At 38.6% G+C, this 15,577-nt stretch overlaps 1 protein-coding gene and 1 long non-coding RNA gene across 2 annotated transcripts in view; both read left to right on the top strand.

Annotated features, from left to right (window-relative positions):
- LOC146579867 (Fc receptor-like protein 5) overlaps positions 1-15,577 on the top strand; it is a 97,113-nt gene that overhangs the window by 77,842 nt on the left and 3,694 nt on the right. The window contains exons 5-8 of the mRNA XM_085265732.1: positions 7,947-7,952; positions 14,257-14,547; positions 14,686-14,943; positions 15,188-15,436. Of these exons, the coding sequence (XP_085121858.1) occupies positions 7,947-7,952; positions 14,257-14,547; positions 14,686-14,943; positions 15,188-15,436 (804 nt within the window). The remainder of the gene's footprint in view (positions 1-7,946; positions 7,953-14,256; positions 14,548-14,685; positions 14,944-15,187; positions 15,437-15,577) is intronic.
- LOC146579868 (uncharacterized) lies at positions 937-2,576 on the top strand. Its single transcript, XR_014890878.1, has 3 exons — positions 937-1,110; positions 1,697-1,729; positions 2,267-2,576. It is a non-coding gene; the product is annotated as an uncharacterized LOC146579868 (long non-coding RNA).

Genomic DNA, 15,577 nt, shown 5'->3' with positions numbered 1-15,577 from the left:
ACAGATTGTGACCTCAGTCTTGTCACAGGGGTTATAAATGACATTCTGTTTTTTTTTGCTTCTGTCATCTAGAGCAGGTCAGCTACTAATGCAAGGTTGATGGTTCAATCCCTGGCTGCTCCAGTCTTTATGTTACAGCATCCTTGGGCAAGATACTGTAACCAAGTTGCTCCTGATGCTTCATCATTGTGTCAGTGTTAGATAGAAAACGCTTTGCAACCCAATTACAAGACTAAGCATGTAGTAGACACACTCGCCCACATGTGGATGTCACACTCTTTATGGATGGTTTTATGGAAGGTTGCAGTAAATTGCAGTACCAGCAGAGGGAGACAAACCAACATTAAAACAGTCATGGGAAAACATTTAAAGAAACATTATTAACACATTTAGATTTAAATACATATCCGCCACCTAGCTCAATCATTTCTGGCATAGAAGGAGTGTGGTATGTATTCAATACCTTCCTTGGTCATTAGCAACTACCCTGCTTGTACTGCAACTTCTGCATGTGTGTGCATTTCACGGTCAGGAGAGGCAAAGCCTCACATCCGCATGGTGGGCCAGCGTGTCTATCACATGCTTTGCTGTGATATCGGATTGCACTTTGATGTAAAAAAAAAAAAAAAAATGCTTATATATAATGCTTGTTTTATAAAGTGCTTTCAGTCCTCAGGTAGAATAGAAAAGATATATATAAGAACCAGTGCATTTACATTTGACCTGTAGCCTGAGTCATTACCACATGCAATCCGGACTGATTCTAGTAAAGCTCTTCTCTACTAGAATTGAGCACTCAAAAATGCTTAATGTACAGAACTTAATGGGCAGACTTCAATATCATTTAGGTTCTTTAGATTAATTTAATTAATAATCCATTTCCAAATGTAATTGACTCCAATATTTGAAAAACAATAATAATGGGTCACAGACCTGGGCACGTTGTTCACTTCATTTCACTACATCAAGGACATGCGGGCAGGTGAGAGTGGAGTGGGATTTCAAATTTAATGTGACTTCTCTTTCTTCGAAGTAGCACACTCTGAGATTATCTGTGGATCAGAGAGCTGTGGACTGTGATGATGGGGAATACTTTGCTGGCATTTTTCTGTAAGTACATTGTTTTTCTCTGTTTGTGTGCAACTAATTAAAGAAAAATATGTTTTGTTTGATTGGATTCAGTTGATGTTTTAGTTTGTTTGTTTGTTTTGTTTTTATTAATTTTGTTTTTAAATTAATATCATTGTTTAGTTAAAATTTTACCTGGTTCTTTGACTAAGTTTAGAAAAAGTAATTAAACTAGTGTGCAACCAACTGAGAAAAAAATATTTCTGTTTCTTTGAGAGTTTGATTGGATCCAGTTGTTGTTTTTTTTGTTTTGTTTTGTTTTTGTTTTTTTTGTTTTTTTTGCTTTGTTTTATTGTTATTAATTTAGTTTTTCGAATCAATTGATTGTTTATGCAAAATATTACCTGGTTGTTTGACTTAGTTTAAACACAGTAATTAACACAGTAATTACATTTACTGCATTTAAAGTTGTTGTTGTTTTTTTTAAGTTACTTTGAGTCTTTTAACTCATTTACATCACAATCATCACAACTATCATCACAAAATATATGGCTACAAACATGTTAATGGGGCATCTGAAAAAATCTGTTCATGATTGATAATGTGTGGATATTAATGTTTGTTCTAGTGTTCAGTACATTCTTCTCAGGAAATGCAGAAGGTGAGAAATTGTTTTCTTTCTTTCCTATTTGTGTAATGTGTTTAGTATTTACATTTTCCCAGCTCTTTTTTCTTATATTTTATACAATTATACAGTTTTCTATATTTTTTTGTGTATATAACATTTGGATATTACATCCATGTTGTTAAACTCACCCATGAAGCTAATTCTGTTTTTTGTAGTTTGTTGCCTTCATGCAGATCAGCTCTTTTCCTGAATTCATCTGATTATCTCAGCAGATTTAGATAGCAATCCAGAAGAAGCCACCGCTGAAAAGACAAGAACAACTATAAACACAGACAGTTATCATAATCTTCTTTGTAGTGATTATCTCGCAAACTCACTTTTAAAAGTCTCTGAAATTGAAAATTTAAATTAATATGTCAAACTATAGCCTCCATATACATCCATGTGACTTCCGTGTGACTCGTGTTTTAATTTTTATTAGATATTCAGCGACATTCATTTTATTTATTTATTTGTTTTTGTTTGTTTTATTTGTTTGTTTGCATGTTTGTTTTTATTTTTTAATTACAGAACTCAAAGTCAAGGCCAATCTGACAGCAGACAGCACAACCATACCAACAGGGGGCAGTGTGACACTGACCTGTGATCTGAAGGACCCTGGTAGCTTAGTATATGAGTGGTTCAGAGAAATCTTGACTGAAAACAAGTATAGAATAAATGTTGGATCAGTTAGAGTGATCAGTATCTCTGAAGGAGGCATCTACACCTGCAGAGGATGGAGAGAAAACACAGATGTAGTCACAACAGAAAGTGATCCCGTCACTATTCAGGAAACTGGTGAGTTCAAAATGTCTTTTAGAATAAAATGTTCTCAATTGTGCATGAAAGTGTTGATGGTACCCTTTTTTTTAGACCGGCATTTGAAACAGTAAAAAAAGATTCGAACATAATATTTAAATGATATAACATCAGGAGCTCCTCTCATCTCTATAAAGAAGATTATTTTACATTTTCATTCCTTTGTTAACTGGGAATGTTAACACAGGAACAAACATGAGGTGAAGCACACAAAGAATGGATACATAATCATTAAATAAATCAAAACTGCTTGATAAATTAAATTTATTAAATACATATGTTATTGATGACAAAATTAATATTTCGTTGATACATTACATTCACTTTTGGTAAGATTTTAGGTTGCATAGACAGCAGTTCCAGACTCTCCTTTTTTTAGTTAGCCTTTATCAGTGCTATCTAGACAGAGAACCTTTCTCCATAAGACACAGACTCCACACCATCAGCCTTCCTCAGAATGCTGTTGAAGTTCAGTTACAGGTGCAAAATGCTATTGATACACCCTGGGTTGTTAGCGTGACACTGATCTGCTCTGTGGAGGGTTCTGCTGGCTGGAAGTTTGCAGGCAGCTCAGGACAACAGTTTTTCTCACTGTGCAAACAGAAAGGAGAGACACCATGGAGGCTCTTAAAATATCAGCAATTTAAAGAGGAATGTACAGAGATGACAGTTTGATAAGAGAATGATAAATCAGTGAAATCTTTAGTTTGTTAGACAGTCTAATGTGTCACATGCAAGATTACTGATTTACTTAATCTATATCTTAAACAGCAAGTAAGCCCAGAGGTACACTGACAGCATATTTTGTATGTAGAAGATGTGCATGGAGTATATATAAACCTTTTGTTGTTACGGAGAAACAAATCATACATCATGCAGTTTAATCAGTTAATTACCAATATATACATTTATTGATCTACAGAGAAAAGTAAATAACAATTAAATAAAATACAATAAAACATAAAAATAATTCATTCTAGATCACTGCATCTGATTTTAACTTAAGTATAATAAGATGATGAGTTTTGTTGATAACATTAAATTTTCAGCTTGCAGGGGAACAAACACAGAGTTAATTACAGCTTAACAAAATGTTAAACTAGTTCAACAGCTGAGTGTCTGCACAATGAATTAATCCTAATATTACTTTTTAAGATTCATGTACAAAAAAATCAATCACATAATTATGATGAAAAAGTACTGCTGAAAACAGTGATGTTTTTATTTGTTAGTTCGTAACAGGACCACAGTGACCCTGCATCCCAGCTGGTCTCAGATATTCACTGGTGAGACAATCACTCTCAGATGTGAGATTCAGGGAGGTGAAGGAAAGGTGTGGAAATATGAATGGACAGCACCCAACACAAACAGCCCTCCAACATCCAGTGAATACAGGATCAGCAGAGTTTCAGTGTCCCACAGTGGAGACTACAGATGTCGGGGTAGCAGTGACTATCTCTTAACAGGATGGAGTGATGCCTTCACACTGACAGTTTCATGTGAGTTGGACCATGATTCATGCTGACATTTAATGTTTTCATGTTTACATCTGTCTTAACAGGAAAACTCCAACAATGATCCAGCTGTCTGCAGGCAGCTCAGGACAACAGTTTTTCTCACAGTGCAAACAGAAAGGAGAGACACCATGGAGGCTCTTAAAATATCAGCAGTTTAAAGAGGAATGTACAGAGATGACAGTTTGATAAGAGAATGATAAATCAGAGAAATCTTTAGTTTGTTAAACAGTCTAATGTGTCACATGCAGGGAAACTAATTAATCTTTATGTTCGTAGATAAATTACTCCATGAATGCTTAAAGTTTGATTAGTGCTGTAAGAATTTTATTCCTGATCATGATTTAAAATATCGATGATTTTGTTTCTTCAACAGCAAATAAACCCAGAGCCACACTGACAGCACAAAGTTCAGTCATACCAGCAGGGGGCAGTGTGACACTGAGCTGCTCTGTGGAGGGCTCTGCTGGCTGGAAGTTTGACTGGTTCAGACGTGATTCAGTCTCTTCTAAAGCTCAGCTCATGAGAGCAAATGAAGCAAACAGAGTTATTAGTGTCTCACAAGGAGGTCTGTACCACTGCAGAGGAGGGAGAGGAGATCCAGTTTACTACACAGAGGACAGCACTCCAGTTACAATTTACAAACAAGGTGAGGGTTTACTTTTGCTCTGATAAAACCTCCCAAATCATTCACGATTAAATTAGAAAAAACAACAACTTTATATCTATGTTTTTGTTTTGTTTTTTTGTTCTCTGTTGGAGTTGTTTTTAAATGTGTGTTTTTGTTTGTTTGTTGGGAACAGTTTGGGCTGTTGCCAAACTGCAGCACAGCTGGTCTCAGATATTCACTGGTGAGACAATCACTCTCAGATGTGAGATTCAGGGAGGTGAAAGAAAGGTGTGGAAATATGAATGGACAGCACCCAACACAAACAGCCCTCCAACATCCAGTGAATACAGGATCAGCAGAGTTTCAGTGTCCCACAGTGGAGACTACAGATGTCGGGGTAGCAGTGACTATCTCTTAACAGGATGGAGTGATGCCTTCAGACTGACAGTTTCATGTAAGTTGGACCATGATTCATGCTGACATTTAATGTTTTCATGTTTACATCTGTCTTTTTTTTTTTTTTTGATCAAGGTCTTTTTATTGAATAAAGAATTGCGTCCAACAACAATTATGGCAATATTAACAAACAATCGTGCCCCCCCCCCCCCCCCCCCCCCCCCCCCATCCAAAACAGCGTAACTAAAACCCAGCCAGAGAGGACAGAAGAGATAAAATGAAATAAGATAAAATTACAGATACAAAGTAAATACTAAAATAAATGAATGAACAACAGCAAGGGAGAAAAAAAAAAAAAAAGAGGGAAAGACCCCACTCGTACGCACATTAAACAATAGCATCCGGGCTTAATCTTTCAAAATAAGTAAGAAAAGGTCGCCATGTGTCATAGACCCTCCGAACTGAACCCTTCACAGTGTAGCGGATCTTTTCCAGCTGAGTATAGTACATGACATCCTTAACCCATTGCCCATATACAGGTGTAAGTGGCTCTTTCCATTTCAATAATATCATTCTACGGGCCAAAAGAGTGCAGAAGGCCAGGAGATCAGAGCGTGATTTGGAAAGACCGGCATCACAAGGCGTCACCCCAAAAATTGCTATAAACGGGCAGGGTGCAATTGGAACACCAAATATGTTGGACATGGTTTCAAATATGCTTTTCCAAAAGCTACCCAGTTTTGGACATGCCCAGAACATGTGAAACAGGGAAGCAGGCTCTTGTTTGCACTGGTCACATGTGGGGTCAAACCCATCCTTGATTTTGCTCAGTCTAGTTTTAGACCAATGGAGACGGTGAACAACTTTGAACTGAATCACCACATGTTTAAGGCAAATAGATGACGAAGAAATTCTATTGATTATCTTATGCCAAGTTTCATCTGTAATCTGTTGGCCAAGCTCACTTCCCCATCGCTCCCTAAGTGATTGCAGTGTGGACAGCCCAAAATTACTCAACAGCTCATAAACGTCACCTATAACCCACTTAGCATTTGGTTTAAAATCAAAAATATCATCCAAAAGGGATGGAGGTGGACAGGATGGAAAGCAGTCAGTATTAGAAGCAACAAAATTCCTGAGTTGTAGATACCTGAAAAAGTGTGACCGAGGAATCTTGAACTTGTTCACCAGCTGTTCAAATGAGGAAAAGATATTGTCCGTGAAAAGAGCAGTCATTGATGTTATTCCAAGTTTTGTCCATGTGTTGAATGCCTTGTCCGTTAAGGATGGGGAGAACATGCAATGCCTATGCGGTGGCGCATTAAGAGAGAGTCCAGTCTGTTTAAAGTGTCGTCTGAGCTGATACCATAATTTCAGGGAGTGGACAACAAGAGGATTCGCGGTGAAGCTGGAGATCGGTCCTGCCAGAGGTAATCTGGCACACAGCAAAGACATCAGGGAGGATTTACTCACCGATAGCCGCTCCAGTGCTACCCATGATGACGATGAATCATCATGGTCTTTTATCCAGTACAATAATGCTCTTATATTAGCTGCCCAGTAATAAAACAACAAATTTGGGAGTGCTAAGCCTCCTGCGCTCCGCGGTCTTTGTAATACACTCTGTTTCAGCCTAGCTGGTTTTTTGTTCCAAATGAAGGAGGAGATTTGACTATTTAGATTATGAAAAAATGACTTGGTTAAGAAAATTGGAAGACACTGAAAAAGATACAGAAATTTAGGAAATATGGTCATCTTAATGATATTTAATCTACCACCCAGCGAAAGAGGCAAGGACTCCCACTTTCCAAAATCCTCCCTTTGCTTAGACAGTAAAGGAAGATAATTAGTTTTATACAAGTTTCTATGGTTCTGCGTGATCCAAATGCCCAAGTACTTGAATTTGTTATAGCTAAGCTTGAAAGGTGCTAAGACAGACGAGAGTTCCCCGGTTATTGTACCTAAAGGCATAGCCTCGCTTTTCCTGAAATTCACCTTATACCCGGAAATTGTCCCGAATTCCTTAAGTACATCTAAAAGTTTAGGGATGCTATTTGAAGGGTTGGAAATAAACAAGAGCATGTCATCGGCATAAAGAGAGACTTTATGCTCGATTTCCCCACGACGTATTCCCTCAACCTCAGCACAGTGTCTCATAGCAATGGCTAGCGGTTCAATTGCGATGGCGAAAAGGAGAGGTGACAAAGGGCACCCCTGTCGTGTGCCACGCTGAAGCTGAAAAAAGGGGGACAGACTATTGTTGGTCCGAATGGCTGCTACTGGGTCACAGTACAATACTCTTATCCAGGATACAAAATTGCTCCCGAAGCCAAATTTTTCAAGCGCATGGAAAAGAAAATCCCATCTCACCCGATCAAACGCCTTCTCAGCATCAAGTGAAATAACAGTTTCCAATACATTACCTTCGACATGGCTATAGATTATATTTAACAAACATCTAATATTGAAAAACGAGTACCTGTTTTTGATAAAGCCTGTCTGATCAGGTGAGATAATGGAGGGCAGGTGTTTCTCTAAACGGCCAAAACCTTAGCAAGGATTTTGGTGTCCGTGTTCAGCAGAGATATTGGACGGTATGAGCCACAATCTAAATGATCCTTATCCTTTTTTAGAATTAGGGAGATCACTGCCTGACACATTGTTGGAGGCAGGGATTGTGAGAGGAAAGATTCTTCAAAAGTCGATTTTAACAATGGATTCAATTGGTTAGAAAACTTCTTGAAAAAATCGGAAGGATACCCGTCGGGGCCAGGTGATTTTCAATTTCAGCATCAGAAATGGGCTCCTCCAAAGCAGCAGCCGCATCGTCACCTAAAGAAGGGATATCAAGTTTCTCAAAGAAATTTTCTAGAGCCAGGTCATCCTTAGCTGGGGGGGAGCTGTATAAAGTCTGGTAGTATTTAAGAAAACTATTATTTATACCTTGGTTATCCGTGCACCTTATTCCCTGGTCATTCCGGATCTCAGGGATAGCTTGATTGGCTGTTCTTTGTCGTAGCTGATGAGCTAGCAGCTTGCCTGTTTTTTCTCCATGTTCATACGAGTAGCTGCGCAACTTCGAAATTAGATACTCAGCCTGTTTTGTAGATATAAGATTATATTCAGTTTGTAATTTCAGCCTACGTTTATATAATGCCGGATCAGGGGAATGGCTATATACAGCGTCTAGTTTGGTAATTTCGTCAGCTAGTTGAGAGAGTTGCTCAGTATCCCTCCTCTTTTTGTTCGCACAAAAGGAGATTATCTGGCCTCTCAGATATGCTTTTAGGGATTCCCAGACAGTTGATGGTGACATCTCTGGAATTTGATTGATAGCAAGAAAGAAGTCTATTTGAGACCTAATATAATTAACAAACTCTTCGTCTGCTAGCAATACTGGGTTGAATCTCCGTGGCCGATAATTAGAGTAGGCATTGGGAATACGCAGTGAAAGAACAACAGGTGAATGATCTGAGATTACCATGGCCTTGTAATCACAGTCTGTCACCAAAGGGAGGAGTTTTTTGTCCAGAAAGAAATAGTCTATACGAGTATACGTTTTATGGACATTGGAGAAGAAAGAATATTGACTTGAATTTGGGTTACGAAATCTCCATACATCAGATAACCCGTAGTTATGAAGAAAACGCTGTATAACGCGTGCCGATTTTGAAACGGGGGTGCTTTTGTGCGAGCTGCGGTCCCTAGCAGATAATGAGCAATTTAGGTCCCCACCAAAAATGATATTATGTGTTGCCATGTTGGGAAGCCGTGCAAAGACGTTAGCGAAAAAACTATGATCGTCCCAGTTAGGGGCATAGACATTCACTAAAATCAAGGGGAAACCATATAAATGTCCTACAACCATAACAAAACGGCCTGCAGGGTCCTCATCTACCGTTGTGGCTATAAATGGTAAAGTTTTGCTTATCAATATTGCTGTCCCCCGAGCTTTTGAATTAAATTTAGAGTGATATATCTGGCCCACCCATCCAGACTTGATTCGAAGATGATCAGAGGTACGCAGATGTGTTTCCTGGAGAAATGCTATATCCATGCAGCATGCAGCATAATTGTTCATTTTTATTTGCTGTTAAATTTTAAAGTGTAATAAATTGTTTGTCCTGAGACAAAGTTATCATTTTAATGTTTTACTGTTTCCTGCAGGTAAAGCCAGAGCCACACTGACAAACTTCACTTTTGAAAAACCAACAGATAATCAAGTCAGCAAATTAATTATGTGTAACACAGACCATCTCTTTTGTAGAGATTTCTTCAATTTATTCATAAAAAACATGCACAACACAAAGACAAATAATTTATCGAAAACACAACTTAGAATTAGACTGATGTAAGCAGAAGGTTAAGAGGAAGAGAATGGATGGATAAAATATAAATTAATTAATACATTATGTCGGGATTTAGCTACAGTGAATTGTCTCCTTCTGTGGTGTACACATTAATGACAAAGATTTAAAAATCTTTTTTTTTTTAAACTCAGCAGCAAGTAAACCCAGAGCCACACTGAGAGCACAACGTTCAGTCATACCAGCAGGGGGCAGTGTGACACTGCGCTGCTCTGTGGAGGGCTCTGCTGGCTGGAAGTTTGACTGGTTCAGACGTGATTCAGTCTCTTCTAAAGCTCAGCTCATGAGAGCAAATGAAGCAAACAGAGTTATTAGTGTCTCACAAGGAGGTCTGTACCACTGCAGAGGAGGGAGAGGAGATCCAGTTTACTACACAGAGGACAGCAGTGACGTCACTGTTACAGAAACTCGTGAGTTTAATTATTTTATTTCTGCCAAACTGAGAGATGTTATGTTGTGTTCTGTGCTAACAATTTCATTCAACAACTGTGAGTTTATTAACCCTGAAATGAGAGACAACTCCTGACAAATAGAAGAATTTATTCCATCTTATTTTTTTTATCTTTATGTTTCTATTTGTGTCTAACTGGATATTTGTCTGTGAACAGTTCCCAGTAAGCCCACTGTGACCCTGCAGCCATCCTGGACTCAGATATACAGCGGTGAGACAGTCACTGTCAGATGTGAGATTCAGGGAGGTGAAGGAGCTCAGTGGACGTATGAATGGAGAGCAGCCAAGTTAAACACACCTCCAACATCCAATGAATACAGAATCATCAGAGCTACTGAGTCTGACAGTGGAGGATACAGCTGCCGGGGCAGAAGGGACTATTTCTTCTCAGAGTGGAGTGATATCATCACACTGACTGTATCATGTGAGTTTCCTCTAAAGGAGGGAAAAATAAACGTTTAACTTTGTAGCTAAAGAGTCTTTAGTGTGACTCTTTTTTTTTCTCTTTACCTAGAAAAAGAAAATCTGAAAGGCAGGTTATAAAAAATAAAACGTGACAGGAAAAGGGTAAAATATAAGAGTAATTTTTAAGTTTTACAGTTTTAATGGATGTAAACAAAATGCCATCTAAGGCTTAATACTGCAGATGACAGCAATGTGATGTGCAAATATAGTACAGTTTGTTGAAATTATATCTAAGTTTGGTAATATCTATTATTTGCACATTTCCATGAAGTTCTTCAGTTTGTTATTATTCAGACATTTTCTTGTTTTTGTTCTCTTTCTAAACTGAACTGCAGAGTCATAGTTCATTTAAATGAAAATATAAACAGTTTGTAAAAATGTGTTTTTATTAGTACATGTTGAGATATTTGACATGTTTAGATAGTCTCACTCTTAAAGTGGATCATAAAAATATTTGTGAGTCAACATTTCCTTTTTGCAATTGAAGTCTTCATTTGTTTTTAACATTTAACAAAAAAACAAACAAAAGAAAGACAGCTTCCAATCCCACGGTTAATTCACATTTGCATTTTCGATCCGTTAGTTACTAATTATTAATACATAAAAAAAGACAATAAAGTCAAATTATTAACTTTTTCCTTTATTGAGTGCCTAAACAAACATACAACACAGAAAACATAACATTCAACAAAAGATAATCGCACTGTGAAAATAAAATCCATCAATCTCAGCCAAAAACATGTCCCCATAATTTGTCAAAACCCTCCATATCATCATTAATCCTAGCCAAGAATTTTTCATATGACTCCATTTTCAGCATATTTTCTTCCCACCTATTATATTCTGGAAGAGATGGTTCCTTTCACACACTGAGAATCACTTGGGCTGCTGCAATCACCCCCACTTTTATAACAACAAAATCATATTTAGAAACCCTAGGTAACACAGACCGATCCCCTAATAAGCACAGTCTTGGTGACAAGGGTATTATCAAACGAATCCACCTTCCTATTATTTCCAATACTTTTTGCCAAATGGGATAAACTTTCCCACATACCCAAATAGCATGCATAAATGTCCCTGGATCTGAACTACATTTCCAGCATATATTATTGGGAATGTTACCCATTCTGTAAAGTTTAGAAGAAGTGAATTGCCATCTGTGTATTAAATTGCACTGCACAAATTTACACCTGGCCTCTCTTATATATTTATTGGAGAATTAAAAAATTCTGCCCAATCTTCTTCGAGAAAATTGTTATTAACAACAACAATACATTTTATTTAAAAGTGCCTTTCAAAATACCCAAGGACACTTTACAGAATAAATAAGACAAGCATAAATGCAGGAAATGAACACAAGAATATAACAAAGTTCAAGAGCATAAGGTAATTATACAGAGTAGGCTATCTTGAACAGTTGGGTTTTGAGGGTGGACTTAAAAAGGAGGAAAGAACTGATGTTTCTGAGGTCAGGGGGTAAGGAATTCCAAAGTCTAGGGGCAGAGCAACTAAAAGCCCTGCGCCCATGGTAATAAGATGAAATGAAGGAACAGAAAGAAGAAGGAGGATCTGAGGCACCGGGATGGGATGGAGATCTGTACCAAATCAGAGAGATATGGTGGAGAGAGAATGAATAGCCTTAAATGTGTAAAGGAGTATTTTTAAATTAATGCAGAGTTGAACTGGGAGCCAGTGAAGCTACTTCAGGATAGGGGTGATGTGGTGAGTAGAGGGAGTGCTAGTAATAATATGGGCAGTAGAGTTCTGGACACGTTGAAGCTTTTTGATGGATTTTTGTGGCAGGCCAAATAAAAGTGAGTTACAGTAGTCAATCCGAGAGGTAACGAGTCTATGGATGAGAATAGCAGTGGCATGTGGAGTGAGGAAGGGGCGGAGGCGATTGATGTTACGGAGTTGGAAATATGCTGAGCGAGTGACATTATTGATTTGAGAGTTAAAGGATAATGTACTGTCAAGCATGACGCCCAAACTTTTCACAAAGGGAGAGGTAGAAACCGACAAATTATTGATTGTAACAGAAAAAGTGTTAGTCCTGATTTGGAGCCATCCAGGAGAAGTTCTGATTTATTGCTGTTGAGTTTAAGAAAAATGGAGGAAAACCATGAATTAAGTTCGGCTAAGCAGAGGGTGAGGGAGGGCAGAGGGAGAGAAGAGTCGGGTTTGGCGGACAGGTAAAGCTGGGTGTCGGCGGCATAACAGTGTACAACTTACACAACTCAAATCTCTCTGCCATATAGCAATCAAGTTTTTACATATCTCTTTTTTTAGATTGTTAAACAGTTTGTAGAAAACAGCTTCTCTATGTGCTGTACCAGACAATTCTAACTCCACAACGGTATTTGTGCTTTGAGTAAATTTTCCTTTGGTAATACAATCCGTTATTTATAAATATTTCCAACAATTATTTTCTGTTAACAAACCATATATTTGGGTTATTTCAGCAAATGACATAAACACTCCCCCTGAGAAAAGATCACTTATCCTTTGTATGCCTTTGACAAGCCATTCCTTCCAGTACCCTGTTTTGTTTTGTTTTTTTCAATCTGTACAACAGTTTTGTTCCATAGCGAGGTATAAAGTTGTCTTAAATGAGATGCTCCACACATCTTGTGTACCTCTGCGCAGACAGCTTTAGAATACCTGAGCATGAGGGTATCATGAAAGTCTTGTCAATTAATAGCTGATCCCTGTGAGAGAACATCCAAGGGTGTGAAAGAGCTCACTAGTTCCTGTTCGATCTTGATCCAGCTCAGTTCAGAGTCCGATCCTGTCCAGTGTTTGACCAGTCTTGACATTTGAAATGCTAACTGTAAATTATACTGTGGCGGGCGTGGATTGCGGTGCGTGCAGGGAAGGCAGACGCACCTGCATGGCATCCGCAATCATGCACCGCCTACTTAAATATCGTACTGGGTCCTGTGTTTGTTGATGTTGTGGTTGTTACGTTGAGCTGGCAGCGTGAGAGCTGCAGCTCTGTGTGTATTGTGGACAGCAACCGTGTGTGTGAATAAAAGGATGCAAAGCATGTTGAACGTGCACCCGGGTCTGCCGTGGTCTTTTAGATATACAATTTTACATTTGGAAGGGCCATTCCCCCAATGTAAATGGTCTGTATAGCACTTTTCTAGTCCCTAAGGACCCCAAAGCGCTTCACACTACATTCAGCCATTCACACACAGGTGACCACCACCAGTAGGCAACATGGGGTTAGTATCTTGCCCAAGGATATTTGGCATGCAGCCAGGAGGCAGCCTGGTATCGAACCACCGACCTTCTGATTAGTGGCTGACCTGCTCTGCCACCTGAGCTACAGCCACCCCACCCCGTCTCTAGAGGCCCACATTTTCTTTATATTCACTCTTGGCTTCTTGTTATTCCACATAAAATCTTTAATTAGCTTCTCAAATTGACTAAATATGTGTAAAAGAATTCTTACAGTTAACATCATGGAAACATAATTGAACTGCGGGGCCACCATCATTTTAATCACATTAATTTTACCCCATAATGTAAGATTCCATTTACCCCACTTATCCAGATTTGTTTTTATCTTTAGGAGAAGAGCTCCATATTTGAAAGCAGAATATCCTCTAATTATGGATTTAATACTATTCCTAAATACTTCATACCTGAAGGTAAATACTTAAAATGGAATGGAGTAATGTATCTAGAATGACAGGATGCTGATAGTGGCATGCCTTCCGATTTGTACCAATTTATCTTTTAACCTGAAAACCTTGAATATGACTCAACGCATGTGAGAATCGCCGGTAGAGATTGCATGGGATCCGTTAATACTGCTAAGAGTCAACATTTTAGTACACTGAATTCAGAGTTAAGAGACGAAACATTGAGAGAAAATCTTTGTTGAACAGATCCTGTCCTCACTGTGTCTCCATCATGGCTGAGTCCTGGAGCCTCAGTAACTCTGAACTGTGAGGTTGAACATCCGTCTGCAGGATGGAGCTTCTACTGGTATAAAGCTGTTCCTGATCTATCAGAGAAATCCTCCAGTTATGAGCTGCTACCTGATGGCAGTGGGACTGCACAGGACTCCTACATCATTCATGGACAGACACACACAGCAGGATATGTGTGCAGAGCTGGAAGAGGAGACCCAGAGTATCACACTGATCACAGTCAACCAAAGTTTGTCTGGTCTGCAGGTCAGCTTGATTCTCTGTCCTTTCAATGAAGAGATTTTGTGTTGTAACCTTTATTCAAGAAGTGTTCAATAAGATTGACCTCATTAAAATCATTTTGATATTTTGAATCCTAACATCTGTGAGCTTTGTTGTTTCCAGATGTTCATTCAGCAGCGTCTCTCACAGTGAGTCCTGACAGAGTGCAACACTTCACCTCTGACTCTGTCTCACTGACCTGTGAGGGAAACTTCTCTGAGTGGAGAGTGAGGAAGTTCTCTGAGGACGGCCGACTCTCTGACTGTAGGAGAATGACTGGATCCACATGTGACATCAACACATCAAAGTCAGATACTGCAGTGTACTGGTGTGAGTCTGGATCAGGAGAGTTCAGCAGTGCAGTCAACATCACTGTACAGAGTATGTTATTATACATTTACTACTTGGATTTGGATGATTTAGACGTGATATGAACATTTGTCCCAGCTTTGCTGTATGTGAAGTCATTTTATCTGGAGAAAAATAGCAGTTTTTAAATACACAAGATCAGATCTTCATGATGAAAAGCATTTGTACAATCTCTTCTTATTATTGTTTGTCAGCTTTTTCTCAAAGTGTGCACCAGCTGATGTGACTGAAACAATTGTGTGTGATTGTGTCACAGATGATGGTAATGGTCCTATCCTGGTGAGTCCTGTTCATCCTGTGACTGAGGGAGTTTCTGTTAGTCTGAGCTGCAGTTTGAGAACACAAAAAATACTTTCCAATGTGTTTTTCTATCACAATGACAAACTTATTGAAAATGATCCCCGAGGGGAGCTGAAGATCTCTGCAGTGTCAAAGTCTGATGAAGGTTTCTACAAGTGTCAGTACTCAGGAAGAGAGTCAGCACAGAGCTGGATGTCAGTTAAAGGTGAGCAGGATCAAAACATTTTCTGCATTTCTGTAATGATTATCATGGTCACTATAGAGTATGTTAATGAGTATGTGTTTGTCTTGATTTTCATCTGATTCTTGTTTTGTAAGAATATTTTTTGAAAAATGTCTCACACTA

This window comes from Mchenga conophoros, linkage group LG3, assembly GCF_057382185.1.
Source record: "Mchenga conophoros isolate Kocher_MC1m ecotype Shallow Benthic linkage group LG3, M_conophoros_male_GT1.1, whole genome shotgun sequence".
NCBI lineage: Eukaryota > Metazoa > Chordata > Actinopteri > Cichliformes > Cichlidae > Mchenga > Mchenga conophoros.
The sequence above is the reverse complement of the archived record's forward strand: the minus strand, read 5'-3'. Positions and strand labels throughout refer to the sequence as shown.